Source organism: Leopardus geoffroyi, chromosome C1 (assembly GCF_018350155.1).
Source record: "Leopardus geoffroyi isolate Oge1 chromosome C1, O.geoffroyi_Oge1_pat1.0, whole genome shotgun sequence".
NCBI classification, from domain to species: Eukaryota; Metazoa; Chordata; class Mammalia; order Carnivora; family Felidae; genus Leopardus; species Leopardus geoffroyi.
In genome coordinates this window covers 214,498,927-214,516,701 of record NC_059328.1, presented here as the reverse complement: position 1 = coordinate 214,516,701, position 17,775 = coordinate 214,498,927, and the positions used below count along the sequence as shown (strand labels likewise).

The 17,775-nt window shown below is 44.8% G+C and overlaps 1 protein-coding gene across 4 annotated transcripts in view; it reads right to left on the bottom strand.

The window, feature by feature from the left end:
- DIS3L2 (DIS3 like 3'-5' exoribonuclease 2) overlaps window positions 1–17,775 on the bottom strand; it is a 350,540-nt gene that overhangs the window by 105,241 nt on the left and 227,524 nt on the right. For all 4 annotated transcript variants that reach the window (XM_045481713.1, XM_045481715.1, XM_045481716.1 and 1 more), the window contains one exon: window positions 1,964–2,076. In XM_045481713.1, coding sequence (XP_045337669.1) covers window positions 1,964–2,076 — 113 coding nt within the window. The remainder of the gene's footprint in view (window positions 1–1,963; window positions 2,077–17,775) is intronic.

Here is a 17,775-nt window from a genome sequence, read left to right as displayed (position 1 = left end):
AAGAGGAAAGCAGCTCATCCAGCTTTTAAGAAGACCTTTATAGGCAAAGTAAAGTGAAAACAGTAGAAAAGTTCCTGGACACAGTCCTTCAAGAAACAAAAATGAGTAGGAAGAAAGGTCAGAGTCGTGGTTCAAAGAAATCAGAATGCACAGCTGCTGTCCAAGGTTGTGGGCAGGCGCCGCTCGCTCCCGCCAAGCTGGGGGCTGCTCAGGGGCACACCGGCCCTTCCTCCACTCAGCTCCCCGCTTTGAGAGCTCAACAGCAGAGCCCCAACACTGCAGTCCCAAAGACAAATTCTAGAACTGTGACAATCACAAAACCAAAGTAAAGAGAATAGGAAAGGAAATGTGCTTAGTTATTTAACCCAATTTTATTTTTCCATTTTTGGTTTTGGAAACATAATTCCTGGTTATAAAAGGAGAATGCAACAGCTAGATAAGAGAAAGCCACCTGCTTGGACAAAGAACTTCTAATTGTGGCTAGAATTCCTATATTTGTGAATCTGAAGAACAGAGTTAAACTTGTCTACGTGGAGAGAACAATTCACATCATTCACTTTATGTGGTCTTCAAAGTCTAAGCGATTGCTACTTCTGTTTCTCTTCCCATCATAACATTATAGTTTTGTAGATACAAGGGGTTCTGGAGTCTTATCTCCCTTTCCCTAAGAGGCCTTGGGCCGGATTTGGCCAACTGCACTTTTAGGTGGGAGGTATGGATGGGATGTCTCCAACCTGAGGTTACATTAAGTGCAAACAATGTACAAATATCAGAGCTGTGTTCTCAGGAGGGCCAAGCTGTAAGCGAGGGACCTGGCTTTTGATGTTGTTCCTTTGTTTGAGTAGGCCGGATACCTACACTAGAAGGAGCCAGAGTGGAGAGAAAGTCATCCCCACAAAAGCTTCAAAATGAAAACACTTTTATTTAGGTATGATACACACACACATACGCACAAGTGCACAAGTCAGAAAACCTAAGTGTGCATTTTCACGAACTGAAAGCTCACGTAATCAGCACGCAGATCAGGAATCATTAGCTGTCCCCCCGCTACTCGGGCCCTCTTTTCTCAAGCATGACCACTATTCTGACTTGTGTTCACTCTGCCCGTCTTTGAACTTTATACACATGGACTCACATACTGCATACTCTTGTGCCTGGTTTCGTTCACCAGGCTTCTCTGTGGTTGTCAATCTATAGAGTCCTACCGTGCGACTATACCAAAATTTACTTGTTCGCTCTAGAGTTGATGGGTACTGAATAGTTCCTGGGTTTTTGTTTGTTTGTTTGTTTTTTGGTGGTATCACACTGTTATTTTAATTTACGTTTCCCTAATAACATATGATGAGGAGCATCTTCTCATATGCTTATTTGTCATCTGTATATCTTCTTCGATGAAATGCTTTTCCATCTCTGAGACTCCAGATTATCTTGTCAAGGGCAGGTCAGGGGATGAAACTTTCTCAAAAGGCGTTTTCATTCCTTTCTCCTGCTCTAGTGTGACAATGCCGTAGACATTACCGAAATGAACGCATGTGGCTGGGTTAAAAAAAAAAAAAAACTTCATAAAAACTGTGGCTCATATGGGCTGAGTGTGCACAGCCCTACTCTGGAACAAGAGTTTGAAGGCAGTTCCTTTTCCTCATTTCTTTCCGAACACGGGCACCTGTCTGAGTCACTTGGGAGGCAGGGCTGCTCTGAAACTTCAGATGCGCCCCCGTGTCCTGCCCTGGTATCTCTTCAGTTTGGTTCTTTTTGAATATAGAATGAAAACCTGCAACCACAGAGGGGAAGCACTTTTCCAAAGAAAACCTTTTCTTAAGACCTCACTGGATGTGAGAAAAGATGTTCAGACAAGATAGCTGTTCCTCATTTTTTTTTTTTTTTTAAGAAAAGAGAAACAAACAAAGGACGCAGACTAAATAGAACGTTTTTTTAATCCAAGAAACTGGAGACCGGTGCTTACCTTCTGAACCAAGTAGACACTCGTGGCTCTCTCAGCAGCTACTTTATCCAGAGGGGATCCCTCAGGAACAAAGTAACTGACGTCAGCAATGTGAACCCCCACCTCGAAGTTGCCTGTAAATGCAGAAGAAGGCTGATCAGTGGGGTACGGAAGGCGACAGCCATCCCTCCCAGGAATCCTTCCCAAGAATGCATGGCATTCTCTGAGGCCACGCGACTTGAGGTGCAGGCCCCCGTTTCCAGTCCTGCTGGGCAATCCGCTGCCCCCTGTGCTTTGCATGGTTACTTTCCTCACTGTTTAGTGAGATGGTGAGATTTTTATCCCCAGGAAGCAACATTAACCATCTTACGAGATGCTTCCCATTTCTAAAGGCCTCTTGTCTTTGTAAACATCAGCAGACTTGCAAAAGAAGACTCATTTTGGACGGTGAACAAACCCTTTCAGGCGACTGGAAGTGAGAGAATCCCCGAACTCTGGAGACTCTGCCTCTGACTTCTCTGCTCTTCCTGTTCATTCTGACCACAGCCTTTATGTGGAGATCTACACCTGGCCTTCCTGCCTCGATACTGCCTTTTCTCACCTAGCCCTGCACACCGCTGCCTAGAATCTTCTCAGCCATGGACCTGGTGATGCCACTCTTTAGCCTGTAAGCCATGTCTTCACTTAGTCTCACCCCAACCTGCCATGCCAGGCCTTCCAGCTTCCCCCTCCACATCTCTATTATGCGGCTGTCCTGGGAAACCTCTTTCCATTCCCAGAATATACCCTACCTCATCCCACTGAGATGTCTGCTTGGCTCATGTTTTTTCTTATGTTTGGGATCATCTCAACAGGATCTGCCTATCAAAACCCTTCTTACCTTCTAAGGATCAACTGAAAGAGAATCCCAGAACGAGAAGAGATTCTCTGCCCTCTGTTTCTTCTACCTGTCAAAGCACCTGATCCAAAGATGAAGATGATGACCATGCTCTTTCCTTCAGGGCACTCATCTTGCCAGATACCACAGCGCATCTTTATTGACTTACATATTTACTGCCTTCCTCTCTCCCTATAGCGTAAGCTCCAGCAAGGCAGAACCTTCTGTGTAAAGTTCACTGGCGTAGGCGCAATACCTAGAAGGATGCCTGACAAACCATCGGCATTCAATAAATACTTGTTGAGTGAACAAATCCAATAATTGACTTATTTGCCTGTTGTCTTTTCCCTTCTGGTGAAACACCTACTTTCTTCCCCTTTCAGAATTGCCCTTTCCCTTCCTGGTAGAGCTGGTTTTCAGCAGGCCCTGCCTTCCCTAACAGTTCTGTCAGAGAGATGGTCGGATGGCGTAGGCTGGTGGGATTACAGCTAAAGTGGGGTTGAGGGAATGGTTAGGTTGTAAATTTAAGGTTTACTCTTGAACATCCCGTAAAGCATCTCTCACATGTAGCATATGTGATTATACACACACACACACACACACACACACACACACACACACACACACATACGTATGCATATGAAAATGGGCAGCATGGACAGAATACAAAAGAAGCGTACACATGTAAAGTAAGTGTGTAGTATGACGAGCGCATCATGGGCAGACAGAGGCACACTGATGATATCAACACAAAGATGAATTTGCATTAAGTAATGAGAGAGAGAGGGAGGGCGAGATGGGGGGAGGGGCAAAGGGAGAGAGAGACTCTTAAACAGGCTACACGTTCAGTGCGGAGCCCGACGTGGGGCTCTGTCTCATGAACCATGAGAACCTTACCTGAGCTGAAATCAAGAGTTTGGACGCTCAACTGACTGAGCCACCCAGGAGCCCCTAATTTGATTAAATTTAAATATATGCATGATGTCATTCTACTATATCCTATCCTTGTTCATAGTAACTTCAGGAGAAAGGATCTCTCTCTGGGACCCCCCACACCAAGGAACGTTGTAAGTCTGGAGCTGCCAAGGAAACATCTTTGCCACACAATCATGCCAATATAGAAAATAATAGGTCTCGGAAAAAAAAGGGAGAATCATTATGACCTCATTTGAACTCCAGGATCCAGCTGAACTTGAAACTAGCCTACTTATGGACTTGGCAGTTCATGAATCAATCAGTTCCCTTTCAGTTATGACTCACAGGAAGAGTCCTGACTGATACCCAAGTTGACTCAGAAGAGCTTCCAAATACATCACTACCTGCTCCTCTGGTTGCCTAGACAATCAGTCCGAAAGTATCACACATTTTATCTGCACATTCTGGAGCTATTTATTATCCTCTGATTCCTTCCTCGCTGGAGGAGACCATTCTTCCTGTAGTTTTTTTGTTTTTTTTTTTTAAATTTTTTTTTTCAACGTTTATTTATTTTTGGGACAGAGAGAGACAGAGCATGAACGGGCGAGGGGCAGAGAGAGAGGGAGACACAGAATAGGAAACAGGCTCCAGGCTCTGAGCCATCAGCCCAGAGCCCGACGCGGGGCTCGAACTCACGGACCGCGAGATCGTGACCTGGCTGAAGTCGGACGCTTAACCGACTGCGCCACCCAGGCGCCCCCTTCCTGTAGTTTTTTAAAATGGAAAATCGTTCAAGCATGGGGTGGTTGAAATAAGGGGTTCAGGGGAAGAACAGAATTTAAGGTTCCCCATTCCTCATCTGCCTCGCACTCAGGGACCACCCTCCTACAGGGCGTTTGTTGGGTCTTTCCGCCCATGCCTGTAGCATTAATACATGAGGGAAAACCTAAGTCCGTCTAAGAGATCCCGGCTGCTGTGGGATAATATAATAGACCTACTTCCCACAGAGGAGAGGGCTGTCTGGAAAGAGAAACCAGTGTGGCTCAGAGTTCAGCGGCCTCACTCTGAGAGCCACGCAGCTGTGCTGTTGGGTCACTGGGAGCAGGGACACCTGCCCTGTGATGATCGAGGAACTCAACCCTAAGAGAATGTGGCCAAGAGTCTCAGACAGCTCAGTTTCCAATTTTGATATTACAAGTATCTAAAACCAACACTTGGGGAAGGTAAAATAAAGTGTCTTCTTTTGAAGTCAGAATTATAATATATTGGCCTAACAGGTAAATATTGACTAAAGGAAAAGAGAGGATGATTACATCATGATATAAGCCATAATTTTAAATTCGGTCTGTGTGTTGTTACTACACATGAACTTTCTGTCCTTAGTCAAAATTGACAAACTGACAAAGAGTTCATTACAGGAGATAAAACATGAAGGAGGCCAATCAAAACATATTTCAGAGGCTTAAATTTCACTCAGAATTCCCAGCAGAGCTTCTAAGACCAGCAAAGAGAAGCTCTCTTATTTTCTCCTTTGGACCTTTTTTGTGGAAACCCTAAGTAAATATTTTATTACATATATTTACATAATGTGAACTTGCAGAACTTTTGAGGTAGTGGCACTGCAGTTTTTATTCCATGAAAGAGAAAATATAAATCCAGAACATTCTGGATCATATGCTGCCAAACCATTTAGGATCAATTTGATGTTTTTTTAAGGAATACTGTCTTCCATAAAAAAGTATTCATCTTTTTAATAAAATTTTTTTAATTTTTTTTAATGTTTATTTATTTTTGAGAGAGAGAGAGAGAGAGACAGACAGACAGACAGAGAGCGAGCGGGGAAGGAACAGAGAGAGAGGGAGACACAGAATCCGAAGCAGGCTCCAGGCTCCGAGCTGTCAGCACAGAGCCCGACGCGGGGCTCGAACTCACGAACCGTGATATCATGACCTGAGTCAAAGTTGGACGCTCAACTGACTGAGCCACCCAGGCGCCCTCCATATAAAAGTATTCTTTAAAATATGTTTTACATCAAAAGTTTTCATCTAGTGGGGCTAAGGGAAGCCCTGATGGTTTTCAAGAGCTGGGGAAGCAGGTGGAGGCAAAGTCCCCAAGGCCGGCCATGCTGGACTGGCTTTGCTCAGTGGTGCCTCAGGATTAACATGAATACATTTGGAATGAAGCAGAGAGGACATCACAAGTGCTTCATCCAATTAAAACATAAATAGAACCTTGTCTTAAAAGGTTAAGACAAGGGCTTGAAAACCACCTTGTCTAAGCCAGCCTCCCAGCCAGTTCAGTCACTTTCCAACAGCATCCCTGCTCAGTGGCCCCTGACATGTCCTCAAGGGTTGGGGGAGCTCACGTCTTGAAGCCACTTGCTCTGTCTCTGAGGAGTTCTTGTCATGGGAAAGTGCTTCCTCACAAGGATCCACGACACACAGAAATGAAGCCTCTGGTTTACTCTGGCTCCAGGCATCCATGAGAGGTGATTCCTCTGTTTAAGGTGCTCGTGGTCTCCTGGGGTTGGCAGGTACGACAATGCGGTGACAGTGTATTACCAACACTATGACAGAGGGAGGTTACACACCCTTCTATCTGGGGGCGAGCAGAGCTGAAGTCAGCTGTCGCTTCAGTGAGAACATTTGCAAGTGCTCCGAAGTCAGTAACGGCTGTATGAACACATACTGACAATGACAATCATAAAAATGATAATAAGGAGAGGCGCCTGGATGGCTCTGTCGGTTAAGTGCCCAACTTCAGCTCAGGTCATGATCTCGTGGTCCATGAGTTCAAGCCCCGCGCTGGGCTCTGTGCTGGCTGCTTGGAGCCCAGAGCCTGGAGCCTGCTTCGGATTCCGTGTCTCTTTCTCTCTCTGCCTCTCTCCCACTCACTCTCCGTCTCTCTCTGTCCCTCAAAAATGAATAAATGTTAAAATTTTTTTTAAAGAAATGATAATAAGGACAGTAGTAGTGACCGTTTCATGTCTACTTTGTGCCCAAGGGCTCCACATACACTGACCTAACTTTGACACAGGCACATAAACTGTATTTCACGGATGACTCATCTGAGCCTCAAAGAGGCTCCAAGTCATTTGTCCAAGATTATCTGCCTAGTAATAACCCCTGCATTCAAAACCAGGTTCAGAGACTTTGCTCTTTTGATCACCCCCAGCCCCCTAAACTCCAAGACAAGACAAGACATCCCAATTTTTCATCTCAATGGGGCCACAGCTCAAAATCTCTCCCCATCTCTAGGCAGATTCAATAGAAGCCATTCTTGGCCATGGAACCCAGAAGGCCTGCTGGGGACTCTCCTCAGCCTTGCCCCCAGCCACATTTCTGTCCCTGCAGTCTCTTGGTTCCCACCGCCTCTCCCCTTCGCCACCTGCAGCAGAGCCAGCTGTAAAACAACTACAAAGTCATCAAGTTCAGTTCTATTTAACTGTGAGTCCTTAAGGTCCAGCTATTCCTTTCTAAGTTTCTAGCTTATAGTGGGTCTTCCTTGGCTGGCAGCAGAGGCACTATCCTCAGTACCTGAAAGGGCTGTGTCTATTATGGGCGGGGATGGATCAGGCTACCCCCGTGAGATGTGAGACCAGGGCCTTCCAGATCTGGGTCACTTGAATTCACTTTTACCCACTGCTAAGACCAAACAGCGGTGACAGAGGCCCCTCTTGACCCAGAGGCTCTTTCTGACACTTGTTTTGATCCAGAATGTCAGGCAACAACACTGCCATGTGTACCTCAGCAGCAAAAAAGTAACTGCTTTTGTCTGGGTCGCTAATGGCGTTTGTGTTGCTAAATACAAAACTTTTTAGGCCTGACTTGGCCTGGCCTTACAGGGCATCGGACACCTAGTGATGTCTCCTTCCTTGACCCCCGCTCCCTTGGCTCTGGGTGTGAGCCTAACAGTGCAACTGCTCCTTCTCAGGGTCCTCTTCCTCTCCTGTCCCTTACACATTGGCGTGCCTTCGAGCTTTGCCCTGGGTTGCCTTCTCTGTCCATTCTACTTTCTCCCTCATGTCTCAGCCATTCCCAGGAGTTCAAGCCTCATCTCTGTGCTCTGTGCTCTGTGCCCCCAGCCTCGATTTCTCTGAGCTCCAGACTGACATGCCACTTAGCTGTCCCACAGGCACCTCACACTCACACCTCTGAAAGTCACTATGTCTCTTCCTGTGCTCTCCATCCCACGAAGTGGGATCACCTCCCCTAAACTAAAAGGGGCACCATCACTGCCTAAACCTACAAGAAACTAGGCCTTACTCAGCCCGTGTCAATCAATCACTCTGAACTCTCTCCCCTAAGTCAGCTGGTCTCTCTTCTTCCCACCGTCCCCACTGTGGCCAGGGCCACCATTTTTCCTTCGAAGGAAGATCTAACAACCCCCTTGTTGCTCTCCCTGACATTTGTCAGACCTACTTTCCACGCTGAAGATAACACTCTTGCCAAAATGCAAACCTCCCTGTCACCCTGCTTCTCTTCCTGATGATTCCTACTCATCCCACAGACTAGTGCATAAAGCCTACTCCCTGATGACCTAGGCCAGGTTCACCTCCTCTCCTGTGTCTTTCTACAGCAAGACACTCCCCATGCACCACCCCCCCACCCCCACCAGCCCCACTTTCACCACTTATTGAAAGTCGGTCATGAGATATCTCCCCCACCCTCTGTCATCGGCACGAAGGGCAGGGAGAGGGCCAAGCACAGAGGCAGTGTCTGATGTCTACTGAACGAATCAGGAAATGACAAAAACATAGGGCAGATTCATTGCCCATCCGGGTTGAAAGGGGCTGTAAATGCTGCCTGGTCTGACCGTGCAGAGTCCTCCCCACACCAGGTCCTCCCAGAGTGAGAGCAACCTATGCCTGCACACCTCAGGTGACTTAGAAATCACTACTTCTCAGCATAGTCCACTCCATCCTTGGATGGCAACGCCAATCAAAATCATCGCCCCCTTTAGAACCAAAACATGTCTTTCTACAGCTTCTACTTTTTGGCTCAGTTCCACCCCATGGGGCTGCCCAGAACAAGCCCAACTCTTAGAGGACAGCAACGTGACTGAGAGAAATGAGTGCAGTGGGAGATCTCTTCCAGCAGGGCTGGGCTCTGCTTTTGGGTTGGCACTGGCTTTGAAATAGTCAGATAGCACGGGGCCCCCTGGATCTTCTCTCCTTCAAGCTAAATTACCATATGGCTTGGCTTTGAATCCCCTCATAATCCTCAGCATCCTCCTAATAACCACCTTCATTCATTCAATTAGCCATTCAACAGATACTTATCATGCTCCTACTACGTGCCAAGTACTTTTCCAGGCACTGGGGACATACAAGTACACAACACTGATAAGGTCCTTTCTCTTAGGGAGCGTACATTCTAGTGGGGAGAGAAAGACAAGAAGCAAACAAATAAATGGTAAGAGAACTTAAGACGGTAAAAAGGACTCTGAAGAAAAGAAAACAGGCTGAGGGGATGAGGATGCCTGGGGATCACCCCAGATTTAGTTCATAAAGGTCTCTCCAGGGGATAAAACGGAGACCTGTGTGTCTCAAAAGGACCATGTCACACGATGGCATGGGGGAGTGCATGGCAGGCAGAATAACCAGAGAGAAGGGTCAAAGGCAGTAGCAAGCTGGTTGTGTCGACGGTGGAGAAAGAAGGGGAGACCTGGAACCTAGAAGGCTAGTGAGGTAGATGGGGCCTTGATGAGAGACACCCTGCTGGGCCGGATGAGGCATTTAGATTTTGTTTCCAGTGTTTTGGGAAACCACTGGAGAGTTTCCAGCAGGGACGTGAATATACCACCTTCTCACTTTATCACCTCTTCCCTCTGCGTATCACGGTTCTGCGAATGCCGTCTGAGGTCATACTGAACTGAAAGGCAGCCAAGAAGAACTCTCAGGAATGGTGCTGCCAGGCAAACGAATTCAGTCAATCCTTCAGTGAAGTAATATGCTTGGTGAACAAACACAGAGGATGCAAAGAAGCATAACCTGTAAGACACATCGATAGGTGCCAACCCATACTGGATCTCCCATCGCACAGACTGGCCTCCATCCAGCCTACGTGATGGGAAAATGATGCTCTTGCTTGGGTCACCCTCTTGCCCCTGTGGTCAGTCTTCCCAACAACATGGGTCGTAAGAGCAATAGAAAACCGTGTTCTGAGAGCTCAGAAAGGGTAATCCAACAGAGAGGACTGAGAGAAAGGGACTCTCTGCTGTCTAGACTTCCCCAACACTGCAGGGCCTCCTTCAGGGCAGCACACTCAGCCAGCATGCAGGCCCTGGCCTTAGTCTGGCCCGTTGCATTTGAGAGACAGATTCACGGTTGAGGAACAACTGGGCTTGGCTCACCTTGGAGCCACACAATAAACTCCATCTTTTAGTTGGGGTAAGCAAATTCCCTCACTTTGGTGGAAACACCGATTGGGTAAGAGAGACAACTCAAACTCTGACGTCTTCCAGTTCTGTGCGGTATCTGGTTATGTAATCAAACACAAAAGTTGACCACTGGTACAGCGAGCCATGGCAGTACTCCATGGCCATGACGTGGCAATGGTTTGAGGATATTTCATAAACTTAAAAGGAGTCAAAGTGAAAAATTCTGGGGCAAGTAAATCTGAATGCAGCGCAAGGTACCCATGTATGAGGAGGGGGCCGTACACGAGGATTTCTCAGATCCTCCTGAGGGCCAGGAGTTGAAGAGTCCGCACACTGCCTCTTTTAATTTTCTTTCTGCCATCCAGCAAAGGGTTAATGAGGACCTTCAGGTGCAAACTCCTTAACTGGTGAGCTCACCTTTTGGAACTAAGCAGCTTAGAGAGCCTTTTTCCTTCATCATTACAAAGGGCTCTATCAATCTGCAAGTACTCAACTAAACTGCCCACACAGCAATTTTTGTCATGTCCAATCTAATTCTCAGGAATCTAAGTTTAAATTTATATGAACAGCATGGAAGAGGAACACCCAGGTAGTAAATTCCACTTTTCCCCTTCCAAATGATTTGAGCAATGGCCTCCTTCATTAACAGGAAAGAGAATGAGGAGCTGAACATGGGAGGCTGGCACACCCAACGTCTGGGAATTTCCAGGCCTTTCAGAAGTGAGTGGGGAAAGCCCAGGTCAGCCAGTCAGGCCTGGGACAGAGCGTGGAGCAGAGGCTCGCGCAAAGCTCTGAGTGCAGGAGGGCAGGCGTTTGGTCTTTCCTCGATGCCAAAAGAGAGTAAAGTCAGAGGGGCCAAGAAGGACCCTTGAAGGTGGTTATGCAGTTAGCAGGTCCAAATAATTAAGGGTGGGTGGGGTGTGAATGGGGTGAACTGGCCGCTGTTTTAAGGTTGCCAGGGTTGGGTGATGGGAACAAGGAGTTTCATTATACTATTCTGTCTACTTCTGTGCATGTTCAAAATTCTCTATCCAAAAATTAAAAAAAAAAAAAAAAAGTTTGCAGGGGCTGAAGCCAAGGAAAGAAAAAAGTTTAAAAGGGAAAAATCCAGTTAGGTAAAACTAGCTACAAGTTTTAAGAGAAGGACAAGCCAATAGAGGCAGGAGAGGGTTACTGCCTAAGCAGAATTAAAATGTCCCCAGTGATGATTTCTGGAGGTTGAGGATATGGGGACTATTCCTTTCTACATTATACACATTTGTAATGTTTCCAGCTTTCAAAGGCTGGAAAAGCAATAAAGATAAAAAGTATAAAATAAAAAATGCAAACCTGGCTTAAAAATGTCTGGAAAAAATATGTCAAGATGGTAACAATGGTTTTCTCTGAGTGGTAGAATTAGACATTTTTCTTTTTGTTTATATGTAAATTCTAATATTTCTATCATAAATGGACTGTTTAACTGTTCTTCCTTCCTTCCCTCCCTCCCTTCCCTCCTTCCTTCCTCTTCCTCTCCCTCTCCCTTTCTTCCCTTCCGTCTGCCCTTCCCTTCCTTCTTCCTTTTCCTTCCCTTCCTTCTTCCCTTCCCTTCCCTTTCTAAATAAAAACACACCAACAAAATGCTCTGTCCCCGCCCCACCACCTCCCACTCTCGGATTCCCCACCACACAGCAACAGAAAGCACCACGGGCTGGTCTGGGCAGGGGGCAGTGAATGGTGGCAGGTCACCTGCCAAGTCTCCTGGTGGATAAGGGTGAAGAAAGCACTTTGCAGGCCGTTTCTGTTACAGGTGAGCTCAGTAAACGAAGCGGCACGAGTAGGCACGCTCCTTCTAAATAAGAAACAACTATTTTCAAGCCAGAAACATGACTCCAGTTTACAGCAGCCTGTGGCTTTTGCCGTCACTTTACAGGTCCAGCATCTGTGCACGGCTAGCACAGGGAACCTACCCCTTCTCCTGCCTGTGGCAGGCAGGCAGGCAGGCAGTGCACGATCCCAGCAGACCAATTTCTCACCGACACACATTCGAAAACCAGATTTCAGCATGTTTTCACACCCCTTTGTGAGGTTTTCTATTTTAAAAAAAGCCTCTCTACAAAACATAATTACTGGTCTCTAATAGGTGAATTTAAAAGAGATGTACCATTTTCAACAAGTTTTAAAGAAATCTAAACATCTGTGTGTATTTAAATGCCCGTTCGCTAAATCTAACTGTTCCCAACAACTGCTTAATCCGATTCCAGCCTTCCTTTCAGCTGAAATCAAAGCAACTTTCATATTCACCTTGAACTTTGAGAGGCTAAAGCTTTTAAAAGCTTTATGTCCTGTGACAAAACCCCTTAATGGCTTTCCTCTCATTCTGGAGAAGCCGTTTTAGGTTCTTGTTATTTTTTTCCACCATATCAAATTAGCTCTTTTTGGATCTAATTACTCAGTCTCGTTAATCTCTTTTGCATGATGGAGAGACTGTTTTCTGATTCCCCAAGGCTTCTCGAAAATTAACAAGAAATTATATCCATGATTTATGGCCGCTTACGATAGGCATTCACCTCACTGATTGCCCCCATAAAAATAGCGCATTGACTGCTTTCTTTCTAGAGCACTTTGTATTAATTCATGTAATCCTCACAATGCCGTAAAACAGATCTCTTCCTACAGATGAGGAACCTGAGGCCCAGGGAGGTTAGATACCTTGTATCAAGGTCTGGCTCCCAAACCTAAGCCTTTAACCACTACTTGATGGGATTTGCTCCTGAGTTTCAGGTGTCTGACTAATTGGTAATTGCTCTTGTTCTTAACCCCTGTAAGGCTGCAAGTGCTCACGGTACCAGTTTTTAAAGAATCGTACATTTACTCTGCAGAGCACACACTCTAAGACAAATGGGTAGAAGAGAGTATGATTTTCAACATAAGCAAAAGTGACTCCTTTATGGGGACAGTGAATATTCCCTGAAATAAAAAACCTGCAACCAATGGTCATTTTCTATTTATGAACTAGCCATATATCAATTACAGTTTTAATTCGGTTTTCACATAAAGTATTTGAATTGCTAAATTTTCTAGGTAACTGAATGCCAATGCTTTAATCATCCATCCTTTATGGTTTCAACCCTTCTGGATAGAAATCCTCTATAAATATATATTTCCTTTTCCTAACAGTAGAATATAATTCAATATTAATAACTTAGGGTTGTTAATATGAATATCTTTTGTACTTTTCGATAGATGCTGATGCAGCAGAATAGGGCAAAAGTGTCCAGTCCTCAGGACATACTCTCAAATTTACTTGTCACTTCTGCCACCAAAATGGAGTTAAGACTGTTTAGATGCAACACCTCCTGGCTAGTTATAACCACAGTTATCATCCACTGGACCTTATGCATAAAAGATATTCAAATATCTCTCAATTAAATGAATCTACTGCACAAAAGTTCTATGGGGTAGGTATTATTGATTTTCATGTTTTGGGGCACCTGGGTGGCTCAGTCAGTTAAGCATCTGACTCTTGATTTTGGATCAGGTCATGATCTACCGGTTTGTGGGACTGACCCCTGCGTCCAGCTCTGCACTGACAGCACAGGAGCCTGCTTGGGATTTTCTCTCTCCCTCTTTCTCTGCCCCTCCCCTACTCATGATTTATTTCTCTCTCTCAAAATAAATAAATAAATAAGCATTAATTTTTTTTTTAATGTTTAACAGGCGAAGATATTCAGGCTCAGAGAAGTTAGATGACTTGCCTAATGTTGCACAGTAAATGGCAGCGCGTGGAGTAGAACGCTGTTGGACTCTAATATCAATGTTCTTAACTATCATGCCCGAAGGTCCAGCCTTTTTCTAAGGGGTTTTAATCACTCCATAATTATCAGTACCTTTGACTTTCTGTTTCCAGCCGTTCTATTGAGATCGAATTCACATACTATACCATTCACTCATCTAAGTGTACAGTTTAATGGTTTTTGGTGTATGTACCTTGTGCAACCACCACTACAGTCAATTTTAGACTATTTCGTCATTCCCCAAAGAAACCGCATATGTTTTCAGTCACTTCCTATCTCTCCCCAACCTTCCCAGCCCTAGGCACCCACCAGTCTACCCTGTCTCTGTGCCTATTCTGGACATCTCATATAAATGGAATGGTTACGTGGTCCTTTGCGATTGTCTTCTTTCACCTAACAATGCTTTCCAGTTCTTTCTATGTAGTAGCATGCGTTGGTACTTCATTTCTTTTTATGACTGAATAATATTCCACTGTATGGACATACACATTACTATTCGTGAGCTGACAGAGATTGGGTTGTTTCTACTTTTTTTTATATGCCCCTTCGCTTCTTAAAATAAACTTTTTACTGAAGCGTGAAATACATAAATTATACAAGCCATAAGTACAGCTCAATCAATTTTTACAAGGTGAATACACTTAGGTGATCACTCCTCAGTTCAAAAAATAGAACATAACCAGAATTCCAGAAGCTTCTGGATATTTGGGTCATCTTCAGTGTTTCGCTATCATGAATAATGCTTCCATGACTATTCTTGTCCATATGTAGTCATTTCTGTTGAGTCTTTGCTAAGAATGAAACTGCTAGGTCATAAGTGTGAATCTATTCAATTCTATTACATACAACTGTTTTCCAAAGTGGTTGCACCAACTTCCACTCCTGGTCAGTGTATGAGAGTTCTAATTGCTTCACATCCCCACTAACGTTTGGTATTGTCATCTTTAAAAAGAAAAATTGAGCTATTCTCGTAGGGACATAGTAGTAACTCACTGTGGTTTTAATTTCCAGTTTCCCTGTGGACTACCGATATTACGTACTTTTCAGATGCTTTTGACCACTGGCTGTTTTATAAAATGCCTGTGGAACTCTTTACATACTCTCAATAGGAGTCCTTTGCTGGCTATTTGTTATTACAAATGTCTTCTCCTCTGTGGCTTGCCTTTGCATTATTTTAATGGTGTCTTTTGATAAACAGAACTTCTTAAATTTAATGAAAGCTAATTTATTACCCTTTTCCTTTGAGGTTAATGCTTTCTGTATCCCGCTGAAGTAATCTTTGCTTATCCCAGGGTCATGAGGTTATCCTTCTATCTTATCTTCTAGAAGTGTAAGTTTTACCTTCTACACTTAGATCTATGAGGCACGTGGAGTTGATTTTTGTAGAAAGTGTGATGTGGTAGTCAAATTTCACTTTTTTCCTATAGGGATACCCAATGGATCCAGCATCATATATTGATAAAACCATCCTTTCTTCACTACACTGCAGGGACACCTTTGTTGAAAACCAGGTGATCATATTTGTATGGATCTGTTTCTGAATTCTCACTTCAATTTCCACCTTGACTTCTGAATAGGAACTAGATATTTGTTATTTCTGCATAACCTCACTAAAATTCCACCTCAATATTTCCATTTTATGTTACTAATAGTTTTTACTGAGCACTTACTTTTTGTCTGGCACAGCTCTAATTGCCAGGTATCATCCCATTTAATCTTCCCAGCAATTTTAAATTACGCATTATCATCCACATCTTATCGATTGGGAAACGTGAGGCATATTCCTCTGGAATTTGGACTGTGTCTCTTCCCGTTTTGTCATCATACCACCTACTTTTGTGGAAAAGCATCAGTAGCACAAGCAACTTTAGGCAGTTACTGCTAATATTTTACAAGTGAAGTTGTGTTTTTGCAACAACAGGCATAAATGGAGCTTTGTTCCTTTAGCTCTTCATATACTCAGAATTTTGGAACTTGAAGACACCTGAAAAACCATCTAGCCCAGATACCCATACAGCTGGGGAAGGAGCGTTTCAGAGAAACCACAGACATGCCCAAACTTCCATGATGCAGTAGAGGCAAAGATGAGACAAGAACCCAGCTCTCCTGCTCCTATTCCAGTGCTCTTTCTGGTATACCGCAACTGCCTCTCATCATGCAATGAGTGTGTTGGATCACTGAGCCTCCTGCACTGGCTTCCAAGTTTACCTTGGTGCCAGATACTTGAGGATGCCTGGCTGGTGGGTGCCAGATTATCTTGGCTTTAATGAGCAAGGAAACTGGAACCAATCAGCAGAGCTGGAAGCAGATGAACAGGCCACAGTCCAAATTTGGTTTAACAAGGTGCACTGAGACATCCATGAAAAAAGAGAATTTCCAAAGCCCAGACCCCACAGAAATCAGGCTAGCAAGATTTGAATGGAACATAGGAATAAGACTTAGAGGGGTGGAGCTGTCTCTCCACTTAATCTTTCCACTTAGATTCTGTGTCCTCAAAACAGGAACTCATTGGCAAGTATCCCAGAAGCCCACTTCCATGCCAGAGGCCTCGCGCGATTATTCAGTTGCTTGGATTTTTTGAGTCAAGGTATGATTCAGTAAGAAATGATCATACAACATGGAGAGTTAAAATTATTCACTCATCGATACCCTGGATGAGTGGAGAAGACACGTACCTCTTCATGAATTGACGGCTCTATAGAGTTTTCCATTTCTCTTCCCAAGTTTACTACCCAGGGCCATCCTATGAAAATAGGGTTTGTGTCTGAGATCAAGTACTTGGATTACCTGGGATTTGCCTGAGGTCAGGACGCCCTCTGACATAAGAGATTGCGAGAGGAAAAAATCAGTGTTTGAAAACCGAGATGCGAAATGACTTGACATAGAAGAGGAGTGTAGGAATAACAGCATAGAACACACTCGGCAAGATGAAGATGTCAGAGACACGCCCAGGAGTGTCTCCAAGTGGAAGGGTGCCCTGAGATGGAATTTTTTTCTTTTCCCAAATCCATGGAAAAGTTATCAGGGGTTCTCTTCTAGAACACAAGGAACAGATTTTAAACAGAGAGGTTATTTTTGGTTAAATTAAACGCTACATGTAGATCTTATTTTTAAGCTACATGTGCCATTTGTTCCCAGCTAATGGATTAAACTTTCCTAATGAAGTCTGAGTTGCTTTTACAGTATAGTGCTCAGTAATCAGGAAGGACATCCCTTTGAAACATGGCCCTTCAGAGTCCAGCTCACTGCAGTGGATGAACCAGGTAGAAGCATAACCAATGTGGTAAGAGAAGGGCGGCAGGGGCGGGCCTGAATCCAGGGGTTTAAAGTACTCTGTCTGAGATGAAGTCAAATTCCAAAAGGCTGGGGGGGGGGGCTGAAATAGGAAAACAGCTGCAAGAGCTTCAGCTACAAAGCTGAGAAAGACAATTCGAGGTGAGAAGAATGGCTGGGAGGGGTGGTCCAGTACTGAGAGAGCAGACCTGTGCCAGGCCGCCTCCTCAAGGCATCAGGAGAAGATACAGAATTTTGTCTCTGTGTGTACACCTGTCTGTCTGGGCCCTCCTGTGACAGAGGACAGGGACGGAGATTCGGCAGGGTAGTGATGGAGCTGTAGCAGGTTCACACAGCAAAGAGCTGTGGTGTTCTCTCCACAGTGCTTGAGGCAAGGCTCAGATTGTACAACTTACTCCCCTACCCAATGACCTAAGTGACGAGAGCCTAGGATCCTTGCTGATGGTGTGTGTGTGCGTGTGTGTGTGTGTGTGTGTGTGTGGCGAGGGCATAGGGTAGAAGGTGGGGTCCAGCCAGAGCTACAGATTGCTAGACATGGTCAAATATCCTGTGCAACGTTAGGAGCAGTGCAGAGCACAGTGTGATGTAATGCT